This window comes from Artibeus jamaicensis, unplaced genomic scaffold (genome assembly GCF_021234435.1).
Source record: "Artibeus jamaicensis isolate MK-2021 breed Jamaican fruit bat unplaced genomic scaffold, CSHL_Jam_final contig_354, whole genome shotgun sequence".
Classification (NCBI taxonomy): Eukaryota; Metazoa; Chordata; class Mammalia; order Chiroptera; family Phyllostomidae; genus Artibeus; species Artibeus jamaicensis.
The window spans coordinates 27864961-27885782 of record NW_026521803.1 but is presented as its reverse complement, the minus strand read 5'-3'; the positions used below and the strand labels follow the sequence as shown (position 1 = coordinate 27885782).

Sequence of the window (20822 nt, the reverse complement as noted above, 5' to 3'; positions counted from 1 at the left end):
AAAAATAGTGACTTAGTTGATTAGTTGCTGCTGCTTTTCCATTATCAACTAGCGTTTATTTGCTACTAAATAGGGCATAATACACATTCTATGAAATGAGTTCACATACAGTGTCTGAGACTATCCTAATGAGCAGAAAGGATAACCTAAGTGATTAGTATATAATTGATAAGAAAAGTTTTAAATATCCAAATAACAGATGAGAAGTTTGGGGGTGGGTTTTCAAGGTGAAAATTTTTATCAAGTTTTGGCTCATGGTGAGGAGTCTATATATTCTTTGACATGAGCAGCATTGCTTTGCTAGAATCTAAGTTTCTGATTCTGACTGAACACTGCCTGCCACATGCCTGAATACACAGTGAAACAGCGTATTCTTCATGGCCAGAGATCAGCCCTCTAATTCTAGACATCTTTCTCTAAAGTGACTGCTTGCTTACAGAGACAGAGTGAGCAGCAGGACATGCACAAATCCATTGGTAGTACCAGGGAGATAACTAAGAGCATATGTGAAGGAGGCTTTTGGCTCTGTCAGGGCACAGAGCTCATCCGGTCTCCTCAGGTGAGTAGTCATTTTACAGACAGATTCTGGAGTTAGGGAGTTGGTCTCTTTCCATAGGACAGAGTGTGTGGCTGTATTAGCCGTGTTCTCCCAGACATGCTACACAGGTAAGACTCCTATGGCTAGAGTCTGCCACACCTTTGAGTTTTTTCCTTTTTTTCCTCTGTTCCCTATACATGCAGGTCCAAGTGTCGTCAGTAAACCTTGTTCAGTGGCGGTAGCCAATGAGGCAAGCAAGAAGAAAGTGGACATTATTGACCTAACAATAGAAAGCTCTTCCGATGAAGAGGAAGACCCTCCTGCCAAAAGGAAGTGCATCTTTATGTCAGAAACGCAAAGCAGCCCAACCAAAGGGTTTGTTAATTAATAGTTCACTACTGTTTATTACACTTAAAACTGTTATTGGGGTAGATTTATAAATGTCTCTTTGAGAGTTGCATAATCATAGAAGGCTATTTTAATTTGCCTTCAGTTCATTTGATAGATTTCCCATATTTTGATAAAGAAAATATTCCCATCTCTGGAAAGTGAGAGTTGAAATCTTCTCATGTGTAAGTATTTCACATAAGTAGCAAATTTGGCATCACAGACCAGGAGGAAGAAGTCTAGTGTAATGGAGTGTGGAATTAGGAATCCTGCAGGTGAGGATTCCAATTTGGACACCATTGATTAATCTTTCTGTGATGTTAGATGAAATACTCAAGTTGCTTGAGCTTCCTTTTTTTTGTTTTGTGAAATGGGGTTAAAAAATGCCTACCTCATGAGGTTATTTTCAGGTTTCAATAACATAATGAAAAGAGCTCAGCCCCAGTGTTAGTCACATGTCAGTTTCTCAGTAAAGATTGGCTTCCCTTCTTACCCTGTTCAGGGCAAAATCTGGGCAAGTTCAATGCCTTCTAGTATGTCTTCTTTATGATTCATCTGGCAGAAGCCATTCCTGACCTGTAAGTGACAGGTTTGAGTATTTAGCAATAGGTGTTTCTTAAAGATTTTGAAACGTGCAAGAAAGTAGCAGAGAATTCTCTTGACATCACATGACATATTATAAAGTGACATTCATTACCACTAAGTAAGGTTTATCCAGGAATGCTTATTATTAGGAAGTACATTGATAAAATGGATTTTGTCATAAGGATGGCTATATTTGTATTTGTATTTTTTACTTTTTTAAATTGAGTTTATTTGGATGACATTGGTTAATAAAGTCATACAGGTGTCAGGGGTGTGGTTCTATAATACAGCACCTCCCCATTGCACTGTCTGTTGACCACCCCAAGTCAAGTTTCCTTCCATCACTGTTCATCCCCTCCGTACTCTTTGCCCCCACCCCCGCTTTCCTCTGGTGCCTGTATAGTCATTTTAACATGGTGTGAAGGCATTCAGTGAGTGGCAGCCATTCTTCATAGAAACTTTTTGAGATGCCAGAATTCACTTAATGGTTTGAGTGGCTTCACCACTTAAGGTGATTGATTGGTCCTCAGGCTGCATTAATAAAAGAAGTATAGTGTCCAGGATACCCACACATGCCAACTTTGTTGAGTTTATCATAATATTTGATCAAAGTCCAGTGGAGGAAAGATAACGTGGGAAAGCTACAGTTTTCTGAACACTAAGATAGTCGGCGTTTGCTGAAATTACTGTTCCATGTTAACGCTGGCCTGGGTGCCACCTGTCTCCGTGTCACAGGGGAGACTCGCCTTGAATCCCTTTCACCTCTTACTGCTTTTTGTTCCTGATTGTCCTTGTCACGCCCTATCTCTTGGCTCAGCATCTAGACATTTTACGGTTTTCCTCTGCTGAACTTCCTGGTCAATGATAGTAAGCAAATCAGAAAGAATAGAGGATGAAAACCCAGGAAAACTTATTTTAAGTTACAGAGTAGAAATTTTGTGAGCAGTTATTTTTAAGAGGTATTGTTTTAGTAAAAATAACAATTTTACAGAATACCAAAAGTAAAAAAAACATTCTGCCAGAGGTAACCACTGTTAACTTTTTTTTTCTTTTTTTTAAGATTTTATTTACTTATCTTTAGAGGGGAAGGGAAGGAGAGAGGGAGAGAATATCAATGTATGGGTGCCTCTCCTGGGCCCCCCTCTGGGACCTGGCCTGCAACCCAGGCATGTGCCCTGACTGGGAACCGAACCGCATTCCCTTAGTTCACAGGCCCGTGCTCAATCCACTGAGTGACACCAGCCGATGCCCACTGTTAACATTTTGACGGTAATCTTTCTCTCACCTCTACTTCCATACCTAATACAGTTCTTAAATGCAGTTGGGTAATACCTCAGAGGAAACTGGCACCTTAATTTAAGAGATTTTAGAAAATGTCTGATATTTTCTACGGTAAGAGATAATTTTAAGGATGATGCCCCCGCCTCATTCCCTGGAAATGGAATGTTGCTTTGTCATTAGTACAGAGGTATTCTAAAGATAGGAAACAAAGAATAGAGGTAAATATGTATTTCTCTGGATTAAGTATCATTAGGAATTGGTTGTAAAATTAAACCTACATGTATATAAAACTTTTTTTAATCCTCACCCGAGGATATGTTTATTGATTTGAAAGAGAGAGGGGGAAACGCCAATCCGCTGCCTCCCCTGCGTGCCCTGACCAAGGACCACACCTGCACCCTTGGCGTGTGCCTGACTGGGGAGCGAGCCTGCAGCCTTTTGGTGCAGGTGTGGCCAAACTTCTGTTGTCGCTGGGCCACGATGCAAGAAGAAGGTTGTCTTGGGTCACACATTATATACACAAACACTAAAGAAAATTGAGGAGCAAAAAAACTATTTTAAGTAAATTAATAGGTTTTTTTGTTTGTTTTAAAGATTTTATTTATTTTTTTAAAGAGAGGGGAAGGGAAGGAGAAAGACAGGAAGAAAAACATCAATGTGTGGTTGCCCCTAATGTGCCCCCAGCTAGGTAGCTGGCCTGCGACCCACTCATGTGCCTGAACCCACAACCATTTGGTTTGCAGGCCTGTGCTCAATCCACTGAGCTATACCAGCCAGGGCTAAATTGGCAGTTTTATGTGGGGCTGTGTTCATATCCATTCTGGGCCACGTGCTACCCACGTGGTTGGACACCCCGGTACAGGATGATGCTCTAGCCAACTGAGCTGTCTGTCTGGTCAGGGCTCTTTTTAAATTTTTTATGGTCATAAAGTGGGAGGGAGCACATGGTGAATTTCAGGCCTGTGGATAACAGTTTCATAAGTTTTTGAATTAACCCATTTTTAGGTATTTAAGCCTGGACCAAATATGATTAATTCAGTGATCCAGTACACAGTCTTGAATATTAATATTGGCTGCCTGGCAGCATTTCAGCAGTTTTACCTTTGTGCTATGATATGTACGTGAAGCCATAAAATTTAAAATAAGTATGTACACAGTGATGACATATATATATATATATACACACACACACACACACACATATGCCTGTGTATTTGCCAATTCTATGAGGAGGCAGTAACTAGTGGTAAAGCTTTTTACAAATTTTTATTATTTTATTGCATCACACTTGTGTACTCATAGTTTCACCAGGCGTAGCCGTTGACACTTCTCTGGATTCTCTGTTATTCCGTATCTATAACCCCGGGGGAGGTGGCGGGGTGAATCATTCATCTTTCTGAAAGTGGTCCTTATGAGGATTTGACTAAAACAAAAATATTAGTACACAATTTGATAATACTGACAAATGACTAGTTTTACCCAGTCTATATAAAGTTGAATTTGTGTTAATAGTTGTGCAGTTCAGGTAATAGGAATTAATTTATAGTAAAGTTTAGTTTTTCAGATATTTGCTGATATTTTAGGTGTCGATTTAATAATTTCTACCCTTGCTGGATTTTGACATTTTCACATGGTTTTAACGGCCGACATTTTGTATTGCAGAAACAAGGAATGTTAGTGAACCATTTAAAGTAAAGTTGTGTGTTATGAGAAGAGAACACGCGCACTGATTGTATGTGGCTGTGGTGCCAGTGTGCTGCTCCGACCCCTCTGTGACACGAGTGAAGGGTTCGGGGAGGGGAGGGAGTTTGTCGTTGCATCCGGTAAACGTGATCCGAGTTGAACAGTCAGTTTGGGGTCAAGACAAAAGGAAGTGTCCGGTGTGATCGGTGAAAAGAAGAAAAGGGGCAGCAGGAGGAAGGCAGGCAAGGTTTTTTTCTTATAAACCTGAGCATTAGTTTTTTTGTGTGTCAGAGATAAAGTAATGGATTAAAATATACTTTTATGTAGGAACTTTTTTGTTAAGAATTTATTTAACAGAAAACTACTTGAACAATAATTAAATAAATTTTTTAAAAAGACAATGAAACCAAAAAAATGTATTTATTTATTTTTAGAGAGTGGAGTGGGAGAAAGAGAGGAGAGAAACATCAGTGTGTGGTTGCCTCTCACACATCCCCTACTGGGGACCTCGCCTGCAACCCAGGCATGTGCCCTGACTGGGAATGGAACCGGTGATCCTTTGGTTCACAGGCGGGCCCTCAATCCACTGAGCCATACCAGCCAGAGCAAATAGGAGCTTTTTTAAATAAATGAAATCTTGTACGCGTGTATGCATTGTGTATTTGTATATATGCAGGGTGGGGCAAAAGCAGGTTTACAGTTGTGAGTACGTGAAACAGTTTATCCTTATATTATTACTTATTAATTATTATATTGTTTTCCATACAAACAACTGTAAACCTACGTTTGCCTTGCCCCATATCTATATATGTCTTTAAAAACTCGCCTCTTAAATATTTAAAAAATACAATTAAAATATTAACACTGTGAGGTGGCCAGAATAATCAAAGCTGCTTTTTAAACTTCTCTCCTCAGCACTAACATACCAATCTCTCTTCTCATCTCCGTGCCCCGTCCCCCAATTTCTGATAGGCACTCCTGTGGGGGAAGTAGGACCATGTGTGATTTGAAACCACTTTTGGCGATTTCCAGTTCTTTTACTTTCATTCCTGTAGAGGATGACTTTTTTTAAAAACCTCCAGAAAATATGTACTTCGATACAATATAATTTATTTGGTCTAATCTCAAGTTCTCTCTTCCCCCCTCTATAGCCTGCCTTTTCCAACATTTTCACCTCCTGCTTATGAGGTTAGGTCTGCAGATACCGTTGGAGGCCGAGAAACCTTCTGATTATTCTAAGCTAAGGCGATGCTCTTTGGAAGATGACTTCCTTCCTACTTCACCTCCCTCTGGAAAATGCTTTTGAAATACCAAGCTTATTGTCTCAGCATATTATATTTCCTGTGTCTCCTAAATGCAACTGTTTTTAAGGTTTATGAACTTTGACCTATGTTGTTTATTCATTTTTTTGACTGACTCAGTTTCCACCACAATCGTATATGTACTCTCAGGAAGATTTCACTTTGCACATTTTCTGGTGACATCCATATTTTTGATGTACTGCAGAATAATAGCCAGACATTATCCTCCTTTCAGAATGCAAATTAGTTTTAGAAGGATCCCAGTGTCTAAGTAAGTTAAATAGTGATTATTCAAGTGGTTTGAGATTTAAATTGAAGTTATGAAAAAGTTCTTGGTTGTTTGTACAGTATGATGAGCGCCATGCAACTGTGTCGTCACGTATTGTTACCTAATATTTAATAATCTGAGCGATAACAGGAAGTGTTTCAACCAAGAGAAAGGACGTCTGGAGGTCCTTGTTGTTGTCTCAGTCTAGCTTGTGACCGTGGTTCTACTTGAAGTTTCTGTTGGTTTTACGTTCTTCATCTTTGTTGTGGTCCCTCCCAGCTACAGAATTCTGAGCCTCTCACAAAGCTTGCCAATTCTGGCAGCACTGTAGGATGCCAGCCTAATGTTCCTCTGTCCCCATGTCCCCACACCCACCCCTTTATTTAATAAAGTTTTATTTTTCAAAATGTACAGTTGGTGGGATTGGTTTATGAATCTTTGCTAGCAGCTGGGGCATCGCCAGCTTTAGTACTTCGGATGTAAATCACTTGAACTTTGTGCTTTGAAACCGGTTTACTAGGCTTGTACTGAGGAGCTTCCGAAGGGCTGTCCTGGTCAAGGGACTGGATCTTCATGTGTCATAACAGCTGGTGTGATAAGTTTGTAGAGTGCATCATATATGGCTTCATCAGACAAGACTAGGTTATTGTGCTTGTCTCAAACATTGCCTTTGGACCAGTTCTTTTTAGTCTTGCCCCCAGATAGTTCATGGGGTCTTCGTCTTTCTTGGCTAATGGCACCTTTCTTCTTGTCATCCTTGGGTGGCATTATGAAACTCAGCAGCTAATTGTTTACCCTGAGCAAAGACAAAATGAAGGTTAAATAGGAAGAAGCCAAAATTGTCTCTTTATATTACTGAACTTAAAAAAAATGTCTATACTGCTTTTTGAAATTATAGTTATAATTATTTAAAGTATTATATATAATGTCATTTATAAAGTATTTCTTAAAATGTGTTTAATTTTTAAAGTCTTGGTAGATAGTATTATTAATAAAATAGCCAACATTTTACTTCTGGATATTAGGTCTTAAATCCTGAGTAGTCATTTTAATTTCTGTTTACTGCCTATTTTCATCAAGTTGGCAGGGTTTACAAATGGCTTTCTTTGCTTAGGTGATTCCCAGGTAAGAGTGCTAATAATTAAAACAATTCAAGTTAGATGGATGAAATTCTGGTTGAACTATATAGTACATAGCTTCTCTCATGAAGTTGCCCTAATTTAAATAAAATTTTAGGAGTCCTCTATTTTCTAAAATTTTTATAAATAAAACAGCTAATATCCACATATGTTATACACATTGATATGAACATATTCAAAGTATATTTCTATTTGCGGATGAACATTTTATCTGAACTCCAGCACTGCACATTGTATTTTATTGCTGACTTGCTCTCACATCACAGCTGCTACCAAGAGCCCACGTAAGTTCATTTTAAAATGAAGGCCATTAACAAAAGAGGAGAGTGGAGTACTGTGTAGTGAGTAGCTGCTATATAGTTGTGCTGAAACTTAGTGAACGTACCACTGAGAAAACACAGTAGTGCAGCCCTTCTCTCTTGTGAACTGACAGCCAGATTGTCTGTAACTGCCCGTGCCATTTGAAACAGGGTTCTCATGTACCAGCCATCTTCCGTAAGGGTGCCCAGTGTGACTTCGGTTGACCCCGCTGCTGTGCCGCCTTCATTGACAGACTACTCGGTACCATTCCACCACACGCCGATATCGAGCATGTCATCGGATTTGCCAGGTATGTGAGGAGTGTTTTTTTTCTATCAAGTTTTATCATTTTTAATCTTAATCTCTGGAGCAAATAGAGTTTAAAAATTTTAGATAGAAATGCTAAGGAAATTTGAAAGCTTCATATAAAGGTAGTATCTGTTTTAATATATCATAGTCAGTTCCTGTCATTTTAACTAAAGAGCAGTCTATAGATTCCTGATGTTAAAAATATAGTAGGGTAGCAGGAAATCCATGGAATTTATTTCCACTCATAGAGAATTTGTACTCAGAGACTTTTCCTTGCTTTATTTATTATGCAAGCTTCACAGGTTAGGGAGAGAATATTTTCTCATACTCTTCTTAGTAGCCCATTACAACTTTTGTGAAGCAAATATTGCCTGTGGTTTTCCCCTGTGGATTTTCCCCCTGTAAAAATAGTGTCTACTAGCTGTTTCCCGAGAGCACTGCTTAATATTTGGGGATGTCTTTTATATGTATAGTAACTCAGCATTTAAAATATCCAAGGCTGCTTGAATTACCTTAACACCATGACTTGTGCAACCCAGGCCATATTATAAATATAAACTCTCCCCACAAAACTCTTCTTTCTTCCCTGTATAATTGTTTTTGCTGGCACTTTTGTCTATCAGATGTAGCAAGTTAGAACCAGTGCCTCTTGGTGCTCATGACTTCGCTTCTCTGAAGGGCACATTTAGTGTGATTCAGGTCCCTCCCTAGGTGGTTAGTTTTTGTTTCTATATTTCTGAGGTTAATTTTGACCTATCATTTGTTCTTATTCCTCTAAGTGAGGTCTTTATTTTGAGAACAATATATATTCTATTGAGCAAAATTTGTGTTGTTTGAAATAGTTGATAGTTGTTTTTTACCCAGCCCAGTCCAAATAAAATTTAATGGAAAAGAATAGACTACAAATAGTATCCATCGAAAAATTTTAAATACATTTTGCTTCTTTTTTTAAAAATATATTTTATTCATTATGCCATTACAGTTGTTCTATTTCCCCCCTTCATTCCCCTCCACCCTGCACACCCTGCATTTTGCTTCTTAAATTGATTTAGTCTGTATGTACTTTGGGATTTGATGTTTTTGAAAAATTTATTGTAAACCCACCTATCACCAATTAAAAAGTGTGTGTTGTATAAAAAGCTTGAGGCTAATAGACAGTTGAGGTTTTATGGTTGGTGAGAGAGAGAGAGAGACAGAAACTTGGAGATTCTTAATTCTTAACTGCCATCTTTGGCTTTAATCTTGGTTGATTTGAAGTGAAGTTGAAGTGTTCACACATCATCTTAGTATGTGTTATTAACAAACACTTCAGAAAGATTTGTTTCCTAAACACTTTGAATTAAAAATTGATCGTGAAAAAAGATGGTAAATGTTTCATTTACTGAAGTGACCCTAACCGTTTAACAGTGTAATAGACACAGTTTACAAATCATCTGCTCTGTTAGTTTTCAAATTATGTGAATTGTGGATGAATTTTTAACTTTAGAGAACTTACAGTTTTTCAAAATTCAGACATAAATCGAGACTATAAAATGGGCATATTTGAGAAAAATATGGTAAAATATGTTAATTGTATATTTTGTAGAATACACTTCAAGCCTGGTATTAAGGAACTAAGACTAGTATTCAGGGTTGAGGTTCAGCCAATATAAACCAGTGTAATGATACTGGTTATTAAAATGTCGAATTGCTTTCTACCAGTTTGTAAACTGAATAGAATAGAATCTATTGTAATTTATAAGAACTACCAGTTTATTGTCATCTGTGAATCATGTGGCAGTTAGTACATCTAAATAGCTTAGTTTTTACCTTGGTTTTACTGTTAATGTGCTCTTTCGTAATTAGTAATTTATTTTTATGCGTACTTTTATATAATTAGTCATATTGTACAGAGCTGATAATTATAAATTTAATAATTTATAATAAAATATTAAATAAAACCAAGAATGGAGAGATGACAGAGTTTTAATACATTTCTTAACATTCTTTTTAAACATCATAAACATGAATCTTCTGAATCTGCAGGAGAACAAAGAAGAAATGATATTAATAATGAACTGCAGCTTGGAACGCCTTCTGATACTGTGGAACAGTGAATTCAAAATAAAACCTAATTTGTATTTATGGAGTGGAAAACAGCTTGCTTATTTCAAGAAAAATATGACTGCCTTATTATTACTAGTGACATATTGTCAGGGGCGAATGGTGCTCAAAGGTTGTATCATTAAAACTTGAAACTACTAAACATTTACCTACTTAATCATGTAGCAATCATGTCTTGTAAGTTCATGGCTCAAATAAGGAATGTGTTGTTATTAATAAAACATGTAGAGTCAGTTTCACTTAAAGACATTTAAAATCTAAAAGCTACAATTTTATCAACGTTAATAGAACAGACATTTAGAATGTACCATCAGAGTTGTTAACACGACCTGCTTTTTAGTTAAAGATAATTGAGTGCATTTTCAACCATGAAATACTTAGGAGGGCATAAATAGATATCAGGATAAACTACTGTTGAATTTGAAACTTAGGTTGAAATAGAAAAAACTGCATTTTGTTAAACTTCCAAGACAAGAAATAGCAGTAATTACTATTCATGAAAGTTCAACTGTATGAGCTTTAATAGTCTACTTAAAAGGTAAAATGCAGGATTTTGATAATGAAGTTATTAGAAGGAATAACATCTGACATAGTATAGCAAATTTTAGTGATGGTTTTTGAGGAAAAATAGTTTTAGTGAGAAATATTTACATTAGAACATTTTTGAATTTTGTATAGCCAGCATCTGTGTAATACTGGGAGATAGCCTAGAATTTCCACCAGAATTTTAGAACTCCGTCTAGGTGGTTTACTGTGCGTTGTGTAAGGCACCATTTTCAGTGATCCCTGGATGAGGTGTCAAAAGATACAGATCAAGTGAATCTCTTAAATGAAAAGGCTGTGTGTGTGTGTACGTGATATATGTACAATCCATATATTATATGTGTATTGATACACACACACACACAAAGGCACACATGACATAATTAGGGGAGGTCTGAAGAGCTGGGAATTGAAAAATGAAGGCACCTCAATGGGCAGCCTTCAGTGCTAGAGCTGCAAAAACAGGTCGAAAAATTACACCAAGCCTATGTTTTGATATAAATTTTGATATAAATTGAAGTTTTGAAGTGGGAATAGTTAAACATTTAGAAAATAAGTATTTTTGAATGACTTGGCCTCGGTACAGATACTTCAACAGAGCAATACTTTCTTAGCTTTATTTAAAAAGTTTGTTAATTCAAGTGAACTGAGTGATTCAACAAACATTCAAAGTAACTGAACATATAAAATTAAATAAACTATAAAAGCAGAAGTTATTATAAAAACAAAAATGTTACACCATTAGAAGCAAAGTAAAATTAATAAAATTATAAGTGTTAGACAAATTAGTGTTCAGCAGAAGCAGAGAAAGGATTTACTGAACAAGATCATTAATGTGAAGAAAAACTCTGCTTATGAAGGTAATGTCACCTACTGATACTGATGGCCAGTTTAATGGGGAAGTTGTTGGAACAGTCCATTGCGATCCCCTTTGTCCTTTGTTGGCTCAAACCCTGTTGTACTGTATAGTGACAGGCATACAAAGTAAAAAATCATGTCAACATTTTTTTACATGTCTTAGAAATGGAATGATTTGTTTTCTTCAATGATTGGTGCTACCTGTCCAGCTTCCTGTCACTGGATGTTTTTAATCACACCTTATTTAGGGACTGTAAGGAACTAACTATAATTAAAATTTTGAGTTACCAACTATTCATTTTGGTTATTCAGTGTTTTAAATACTATTCCCACTAATATTCTCTATTTTGAGTAATAGTCCAGTATCAGACTTTTACTCTGTATGATTAAGATGAATTGAGTGCCAACAAATAAAATTTATGGAATTCAATAGAAATTGACCTATCTCAATGACTTATACTTAGTATATTTTGTATTTGTTTTATTTTACATTTTGAAATTTAGTCAAACGGGCATCTAGGGGAACTTTTTTTTTTTAAATATAAATTTTATTTAGTTACTTTTCAAGTACATTTTTTTTTAATCTATTTCTCCCATCCCACCCCACCCCCCCGCCCGGTCTCCCCCCTCCCTCCCATTCCCCGCCCCCCCCCCCCCCCAGTCCTCATCTCTGTGTCTTTCATACTTGTTCCTCAAGGGGAACTTTCTTGAAAGTTTATTTCTAGATTTTTCAGACATGAAGTTTTTTATTATTTATTGTTATAACTATAATGCTTCAAAATGGTATTTTACTGGGCAGCCTTTTCCACATTCCTGTTTCTAAAGCTTAATTGGAGACTCTTACGTTTTTAGTTTAGAGAACAGCATTGGCTTTTAACCCAGTAAGCCTGGATGAGATTTGGCTTATTAGTGAGCAGAAATGATCGAGTGCTCGCTTCATGCAGAGCCGTGTACTGCTCCTGTGGGAATGTGGGGGCAGAGGGGTTCCGTGAAACAGATATCTGTAAGGAGCAGTGTTTCAGATGAAGCTCACTGTGGTACATTTCTTACTTTTTCTTTTTTTAAATATGGACAGGCCTTTTTTTTTTTTTAAGATTTTATGTATTTATCTTTGGAGAAGGGAAAGGGAGAGGGAGAGAAATATCAATGTACAGTTGCCTCTTGGGCATCCCCTGCTGGGAACTGGCCTGCAACCCAGGCATGTGCCCTGACTGGGAATCGAACCGGGGTTGATTGGTTCGCAGGCCCACGCTCAGTCCACTGAGCTACACCAGCCAGGGCTTGTTGTGGTATATTTCTAAAAAATAAATGCAAAGTATCTTAAGAGCCTAAGTATTTTTTTGGTTTTTATGGTTCATGTTCAGGTTACTACCTCATCATTTTTATTGCATCTCATTCTGTTAAGTGATGAAGCGAACACATGTTCGCTTTGACTAGTCCTACTTCTCTAGAAATTTTTGGACTCCTCCCTCTAAGTCTCTGGAAAGTGATTTTCCAGATGTTTTGTCAGGAAATACCATATTTTGTCATGTGTAATGCAGACCCATGTTTTTGGCCCAAATGTTCAGAAAAATGTTCCGTTTCAAGTTTTTAATTCAATATTTTATTCATTTATATTTAGATACTTGTGTTTTATGTTTCAAAGAAATTTTAGCAGTTTTGAACATATTAAGGTACAAGAAATTTTATGTAACAAATAATTACAAAACACGACAGATACAGTGTACGTGAGGTACTATCCATTTATAATGCACATCCTTATTTTTCCCTCAAAATTTGGGCAAAAAAGGGTACATTATACACAGCATAATATGGTATGTTCATTTTGGGGTTTTTTATACAGTGAATATCACTGCTTCTGGTATAGAACCTTCCTGTTGCAGAGTGGTAAGCACTTGCCCCAAATGTTTTTATGACTTATGATAAATATAAAATGATTTCGGGAAATAATTATTGTCTCCAAAATATGAGGCTCCTATTAACAAAGCATTTTTGTTTTAGGTTTGGATTTTCTTTCCCTTATTCCAGTTGATCCCCAGGTATGTATCCTGAATTTAAGCAACTAATTTGCATTTGATTGTTGCTTATATCATACTAACTAAAAATGACCAGTTGCATAAAATCAGGACAGTCAACTCTCAGTTATTTACATTGATGGAAAGAAAGTACTATATAGATATTTCAGAGTTTTATTTGGATAAATAAAATTGCTCTTTTAAATTTATGATGTTTTGGCCTTAATACCTGAGTTTTTAATTATATTTTATCCTATTTAATAATCATTTGGCAATAATTATAAGCATTGAATGGTTCAAATGAGGGAAAGCACTGCCAGATGATAAGTTAAAACTTTACAGAAATTTAAACACTTATTCTATACAGAGAAAATAGCTAAGGCTGGTTAACCTGCCTTGAATCATTATCTTTATTCTTCCTTGTCTGTAAAGGCAGTCAGATTCAGACTTTGGGGATGCCCCAGCCTAAGGTTGCCATTAACCAGTGATCCCTGCTTTATCCATCAGAGATAATGAGCTACCGTGTCCGTCCCAGAGTCCCAACCCAAACACCTGCAGTGAGGATAGACTCCATGGTGCAGAGCAGAGCAGCGGAGGAAGAGGCCTGGGAAAAGCCAGAGAGGAAAGTGAGATAGAGAAAGGGGCTTTGAAAGAGGCATTGAAAGTAGGAAAGGAATAGAGGGAGGACATGGAGCACCACTTACTGGGCAGCTCAGAATCAGCTAACTACAGGTTTCAGATGACTCCTGTATGAGTGGCCAGATACTATGTATCTGATCACAAACAAAACCAGAATTTTTAAAAAATATTTTTATTTATTTATTTATAGAGAAGGGAAAGGAGGGGGAGAGAGAGGGAGAGAAACATCCATGTGTGAGAGAAACACAGATTGGCTGCCTCTTGCACACCCCTGACTGGGTACCTGGCCCACAACCCAGGCGTGTGCCCTGACTGGGAACTTGTGCCCAGGCCACACTCTCGATCCACTGAGCCACACCAGCCAGGGCCAAAACTGGAAATTTGGGCCCAAGTTAACAGGCATGGAACGAAGAATTTCTTTTCACCCTGAGTTGACTTTGTGACATCAGTAGATTCTATCTACGGCAAAAAGAATCTCTGTATTCTAGGAAATGAATTCTTCAGGCTTAAAATGTTACTGAGTTTTATTTTTTTATATGAACCACCCTTAAAAAATTATCTGGGAACCCAGAGGATGCTCATTCATAGTGTTTACTTGGCATGCTTAATGTTAGGCTAACTTGATTGTAAGCCAATAGAAGGGTGAGGTTGTGCCTTTAGTTTTCATAGAATCTAGATTTGTTATATTTCACCTCCATATCACCCCCTTTTGCTCCTGCGCAGCTGTGTCAATTACACACGAGGGTTGGGAGTTGTAGGTAAATGGCTGCAACCTGATTATTACAAAAATGCAGGGCATAGAGCCTGCAGCAACAAGGCAGTGCTGTGGTATCTAGCACTCACTTTTATAAATGAAGTAGAGGACCTTTTTACCACTGGGCAGTCACATTTGCCTGAAAAGTAGGGGAAATAAAATGTGTTTGGGTTTTTTCCCAGCTTCTTTCTGCAATTATAGTGGAAAGTAGGAAATCAATTTGCTTTTAGAAAAGTTTACTACCTAAGAGTTAAGCTTTTTTTTTTAGAACTCTTTAAGAACTATTCATTTTTCCCCTTAACCAATATCCCCATGGTATTCGTTTTATTGATGAACCAAGATAGTTATTCATCATAAACATTAAATTACATTTTTGAAAGGCAGCCTGAATTTTAGTTTTTCTTTCATTGACTACCTGCTTAAACCTGGGGCTGCCATTCCCGTATCTTTTTGAAGATCATGTACTCTGAACAGCCCCAGTTTTAGATTCCTGTTCTGTAACTTTGTGTCTTAGTTATAGCTGACTATAGAATTGATAATATTGATTAGATTTCCTTACTGATCTTTCATACAATCTGAAGATAAACTTAAGATATCTCTTGTATATACTGGACCTCACTTATTTTACTAAAGTCAGTGCCATGTCTTACATAAAATATTCTACGATTACATAAAATAAAGTTTTTAGCTCTTGTCTGTCTCTCTCCCTCTTGGTCAGTACTAGAGTATTAAACTCAGGTTTGAATTTGTTAAGGAATCTTCAGACAAGCTGGTAGGGAAACAAACATGAACTCTTACAGAGTGGTGTCAAGAAGATTAGATTAGATATACTTTAAGATTTATACTAAAATTTTGTGATTACTGAGATAATTCTCTGTTCTGAGCATCACATGGTAGTTAGCCATCAAGCGTCTGCCCCAGGATGAATGATGCCTTGGAGTTACACGGGTGTTGTTACATGTATGTACAAAGGAGTCAAATGCCACTAGTTAGCCGATGAGTCTTGACATTACTCCTAAATGATCTGATTGACACTAAATTTTGAAAGAATTCTTGAATTTTGCATTGGTATTTTTGCTCAATACCATTAAAACTAAGTATTTACTAGCCTTTTGCAGTGTGATTTAAACCTGGTGTAAATACATTCGGTGAGCAAAATCTTTTTAAAATTAATTACGAATTATAATTATGGGGCCTATATTTACTATTGAGCGCTGTTGACGTATTTGGTCAACACATTCTAAGAGAATCAAGAATATGCTACATTCACTAAATAATGTGAAATAGCTAAATTCATGCCACTTTCCATCCAAAGATGTGAAGTTTTGAGAAAATTTTAAATCCTGTTGGGATTTAAATAATGTGGCTCTCACTTGTGAATATCTAACAATTTCTAGTTTCTTTATTTAAAATCAATGTAGCCTCTTCCTCATCAGCATCATTGTTTGTTTCAAGCAGTACTGTCCTCCTATGTTTTTGGATAGTCTCACCTCACCCTTAACAGCAAGCAGTACGTCTGTCACCACCACCAGCCCCCATGAGAGCAGTGCTCATGTTAGTTCATCCAGCAACAGGAGTGAGACAGGGGTCATAACCAGCAGTGGAGGTAACATTCCTGACATCATCTCATTGGACTAAAGGAGGACTCACTCAGTTCTAGGAATCATTCATCAAAACTGCTCCTTCTTGGATCTCTGGTCCATGGAAGCTATTTTTTTTATAACAATTACTTTGATATTTATTAAAACGTCAAATGGATTCTTTTGCTTTCTGAGAAATGAACACAGATGACTGCAGCAAGAACCAAATGACACACGAGACTTCTTATTCATGCTGTATTCTCAGCATCAAATGCATTCAGCCATTAACTATCTTCTCGGGAGATGGATTTCAATTTCATGTTACTGGATGGATTCTACAAATCAGTTAAACATATTTTTGGTTGTAATAAACAGCAATAAAATCATGTAAATGTTCAAGTAAACTTTTTTCTAATTAAAAAAAGATGTAATCAATGATTCTGAAATGACAGCAACGTTTGTTTAACCCGATGTGAAGGAAAAATCATATGGAAAGAAATTAAGCTTGCCAAATGAGTCCCTAACATGGAGATTTGGTCTCTTTCGTTGAACTGATGAAGTCTTGATGAGTGGACAAAGCTTGGGTTCCACTTTTCTTCTGCAGTCCCAGTTTTCTTCCTGATTGCATCAAAGAAAATGGTCTTTGTGTTACGCATTTTTTCCCCTGGTTGTCATTTACATTCTGATATTGTTTGCTACTGGATACAGAGAGAAGGTCTAGGGCGTGGTGCTCTGCACTAGCGAGTGTGTTGAAGAACACGACGCAGATTCTGCCCTGACACGATGCGTGTGGTTTTGGAAATTGAACATTTCATTGTAGGGATTTCTATAAATTTTGGGCTTGCCTTTTCAAAAAAGAAATTCTGTGCAGCCATTGAAGGAAATATTTTTGGAGTAAGGTGGCTGGAGTGTTAGAATTGTGTTCATACCATCCAGAAGTATGGAGAGCTTGGAGGCAGTGGAAGAACAGATTTAGGGGAGGTGGGAATAACAAAGTTTAACTTGTTTTTAAGAACTTATTTTGCTCGTTTACTTTATAGAATAATATTCAAGTCTTTGTTGAAACGTTTCAGATTTTCATAACCCTGACCAAAGTATGTTTTAGATCTCTGATTATATTGAAAGAAAAAGCAAATAGCAAGAGATGGGGATGGCGTCAGATTTCCTTTTTCTTTTTTAAAGGGAAATCTTTCCTGAAATCGCAAAAGATGAAATAGAAATGTTTGAATTTAATTAAGGAAGTGTGGTTAGGAGGATGAGCCTGAGCCCCACGTTGAAAACCACTGTCTGATAGCTTGTGTTTGATTTTAAATCTCTCAAAAAACTGAATTTTACCCTTAGAGAAACATTTTCATTTAACTTCCGTATTTTATTTTGCTTCATTTGGCTTCCTACGTAATTTTCGAGTTCTCCAGGAGTTAGTACTTTCCCAGCGCTTAGCTTTCTCTCCCCAGTCTGTCTCTACTTTAAAGGTAAAGCCCTTTTTGTAAAATGACTAACCTAACTGATTCTCAGGCTGAAGTGCCCAGATGAAGAGTATCAGTTTCAGTTAGACTAGAGACGCGTCACTCCAGGGCTGGCGCAACTCCAGGGAGCTGACTTGTCGAGTGCTTGGTTTTTACACCTCCTCGGGTTTTCATGGCCTGTGTGTACCTTTTGTACTGACCTTGGTCCATGTGGTTTCCTGTATCATCTGTTTGACTACAACGTCCCCTTACCTAATAAACTTGGAATACTGTGCCATAGTTGCCAGTTCTATCTCGTCATTCGATTTCCAGTCCATGTTGCAGTCTTTTGGCCCGGTTACAGAATTTCTTCATGGTAAAGTTTTATGTTGCTGCTTTAAATACAGATGTAATTTCTGTTAACTCTGTATTCAGATAGAAAAAGTAACCTGATGTGTGTGATATAATTTGTTAATAAAGAAATGAAGTATATTTGTTATCATTTGTTACCCTTCAGATTTTCAGAGACTCCCCTCCCGAATTTAACCAACAGAGTTTTTATAAGGTAAATGAAAATATTAATAGAAATTAGTTTATTTTCTTGGTTCTTGTAATGGATACCTCTGCTTTTGTAGTTGTGATTTGTTTTCTTTTTGATGTTTTATGTGAACAACTTTAGTGTTCGTTTTGGTGCTTCCCACTGAAATTACATATACATTTTTAATTTATCTCATGCAGGCGACTTAACATTTTTTCAAAATCACTTCAGTTTATAATCTTAAACTTGGGGTTTTACCCACGTAAGTTGGAAGATGAGCACTTTTCTTTGTGCCTTTGGCCTTATGATAACAAGCATGGTTACTAAGCCATTACTCTTTCTCAGTGTGGTCACTGAGTATTTTCACCAGGACCCTCAATTTTTAGCAGTTGGTTTTGCTAGCCCGGACTTCCTGTTTAACCAAGTATAAGGCAGTTTCAGAGGAGGTCGTCTTAACTGTTGCTTAGATGTCAGCCGACTGGTGATTATGTAGAGTATTCTGTTTAAGGAAAGGATCTGCGGTTACCAATCTCTTAAAGGCACCTGCCACCCTTCATTGTTATCTTTACTCCTGTAGAAATGTTAAGGGCTTTTCTTGCTTTGGTGACTCCTGGCGGTGTACTTGGTGCTGCATATAGCTTCACACCTAAGGTCTGCTTACATTCTCTGACCTTCTGACCCTTGGGCGAGCCACTTTAGGGTTTTACTCCCGTTTCTGCTCGGAAGGTGTAAATACCTAGCATTTGGTCCTGGGACAATTATAAAGGCCCAATGGAATAGTGGAGGTACATTTAGGTTATAGGACACTTCTCTAATGTGTTTCAGGAAAGCTAGAATGCAAATATCATGATTAGAAATTCTGAATATAAATAAATTGGTCTGTAACTCTTGGTATAAAACAAGTTTCCCTAGGGTAGAATCTTCAGGAATTTGAAGAAAAGTAAGGTGTTGCATTTTAGGTGAAGTGTTCCACAGAGACTGTTCTGACTTTGAGATTCAGACCTTGCAGACATTCTGCCTTCAGACCAATCCTGGACACTTACAATCTAGTGACCAATTGTCTGTTTTCCTTCTGCCTTTAAAATCTTTATTAGTTACATTTTGTCTTTTTAAAGTTGGTTTTTACAAAGCATTAGTTTAAGTCTCAGATGTGCTGTTCATTTGTAGCCCTCAGTTGGTCAAAAAGCATTCAATGGTTTTATTATTTTTTTTAAGTAAACCCTTTATTTTCCTCATTTCCTTTTCATCTTGAAGACTGTAGAGCAGTGTGCCATTTAAACTTGGTTAACATTGTATGTAGTGGCCCTGGATCCACGTGGTGTGGGAGCTCACAGGCATGTAGACGGGTGATTGACAGCGCAATCTGATTGACCGGCTTTTTGCTACAGTTTTACAGTAATATGGTGAAACTTGTGGAAAAGACTTTTAAGAATGTCTCTGCTTTTTTAAGAGTCTGATGCTACTGTCAAATAAATGATTGGTTTGTAAGCATTTTTTTTGTTGTTGTTGCTAGGAACCACACCAGTTCCTGGCAGAAACAAATAAAGCTATATAGAAATGTCCACTCTTCTTTAATGCTTGTCTGAGTCAATAATGTTTTTGTTTCATTTAACACAGTTATGCATTCTCATTATGGGAAATTTAGACAACACAGAAGAGTATAAAGAAAAGTAATAATTGCCTGTAATTCTGTTACCTGGGCTGGGGAGAAAGCACTTGAGTATTTTTGCATATTTCTTGCTAGCTTCTCTGCTACTTTGCTTGTTTTTACATAGTTTTATTGATTCTCAGTATAATTTGTGTCTTGCTTTGATTCTCAATCTGAAGACACAATTCCATGTCATTAAAAACTGTCAACCTTGATTAGTTTCATGATCCATGGAGTGCACCATGGTTCACAGTGCTTTTCCCTGTTGGTCAGTTTAGATTGCATCTCATGTTACAGCTGAGTGTCTTTGTGCTTTAGGAAAAATTCCTAGAGGTGAATCTCTGGGTCAAGGATGCGAACATTTTGTAGTTCTTGCTTCATGTTGCCTTTGCCAGTGGATATACTGATTTTTACTCCAAACATGGTGTGAGAAGAGCTGTCTGTGTTCCGAGAACATGCATGACTTACGTCTCTGTGGGTGTCTGAACTAAGCCCTCTGCCCTTCTGCCCCTGCTGAGCCGGGCCCGCTGACTTGGAGGTAGTCAGCAGCGGTTTTCCTTTCTCAGTTTCACACATATCTGACATGTTCCACAAACACTCATATGTAGATGTCCCAATAATTTTTTTGTATAGTTTTATTTGCACTGTGAAGTAGCCCCTTGCCAGAGTACATTTTCCAGTCTTAGTTAGAAAATACACGCAAATATCATTTTGGCCTTTCTGAGCTCCCCAAAGCCAGTAGGACCTCCTGAGCCAAAGGCAGTCCAACCCAAACTGGAAATGGGGTAAGGCTGAAACAACAGCTGGGTGGAGCTTTGCTTATTTCACGTGGTATTCTTGGATGTGTCCAATCAGATCTCGGTGTTTGGAGGGCAGCTGTGGGGAAAAAAAGAACAGATCGCCATCTT

The 20822-nt window shown here is 37.4% G+C and overlaps 1 protein-coding gene across 7 annotated transcripts in view; it reads left to right on the top strand.

The window, feature by feature from the left end:
• Positions 1-19909, top strand: part of PIAS2 (protein inhibitor of activated STAT 2) — a 72178-nt gene extending 52269 nt beyond the window's left edge. For 4 of the 7 annotated variants that reach the window (XM_037165052.2, XM_053664190.1, XM_053664193.1 and 1 more), the window contains 4 exons: positions 742-913; positions 7653-7792; positions 13297-13334; positions 16159-19909. In XM_037165052.2, the coding sequence (XP_037020947.2) occupies positions 742-913; positions 7653-7792; positions 13297-13334; positions 16159-16341 (533 nt within the window). In that variant the 3' untranslated portion in view covers positions 16342-19909. Of the gene's footprint in view, positions 1-741; positions 914-7652; positions 7793-9816; positions 9916-13296; positions 13335-16158 lie in introns of those variants that run through there. The other 3 variants (XM_053664189.1, XM_053664191.1, XM_037165051.2) reach the window with 3 other exon arrangements.
• Positions 19910-20822: the final 913 nt, after the last annotated feature.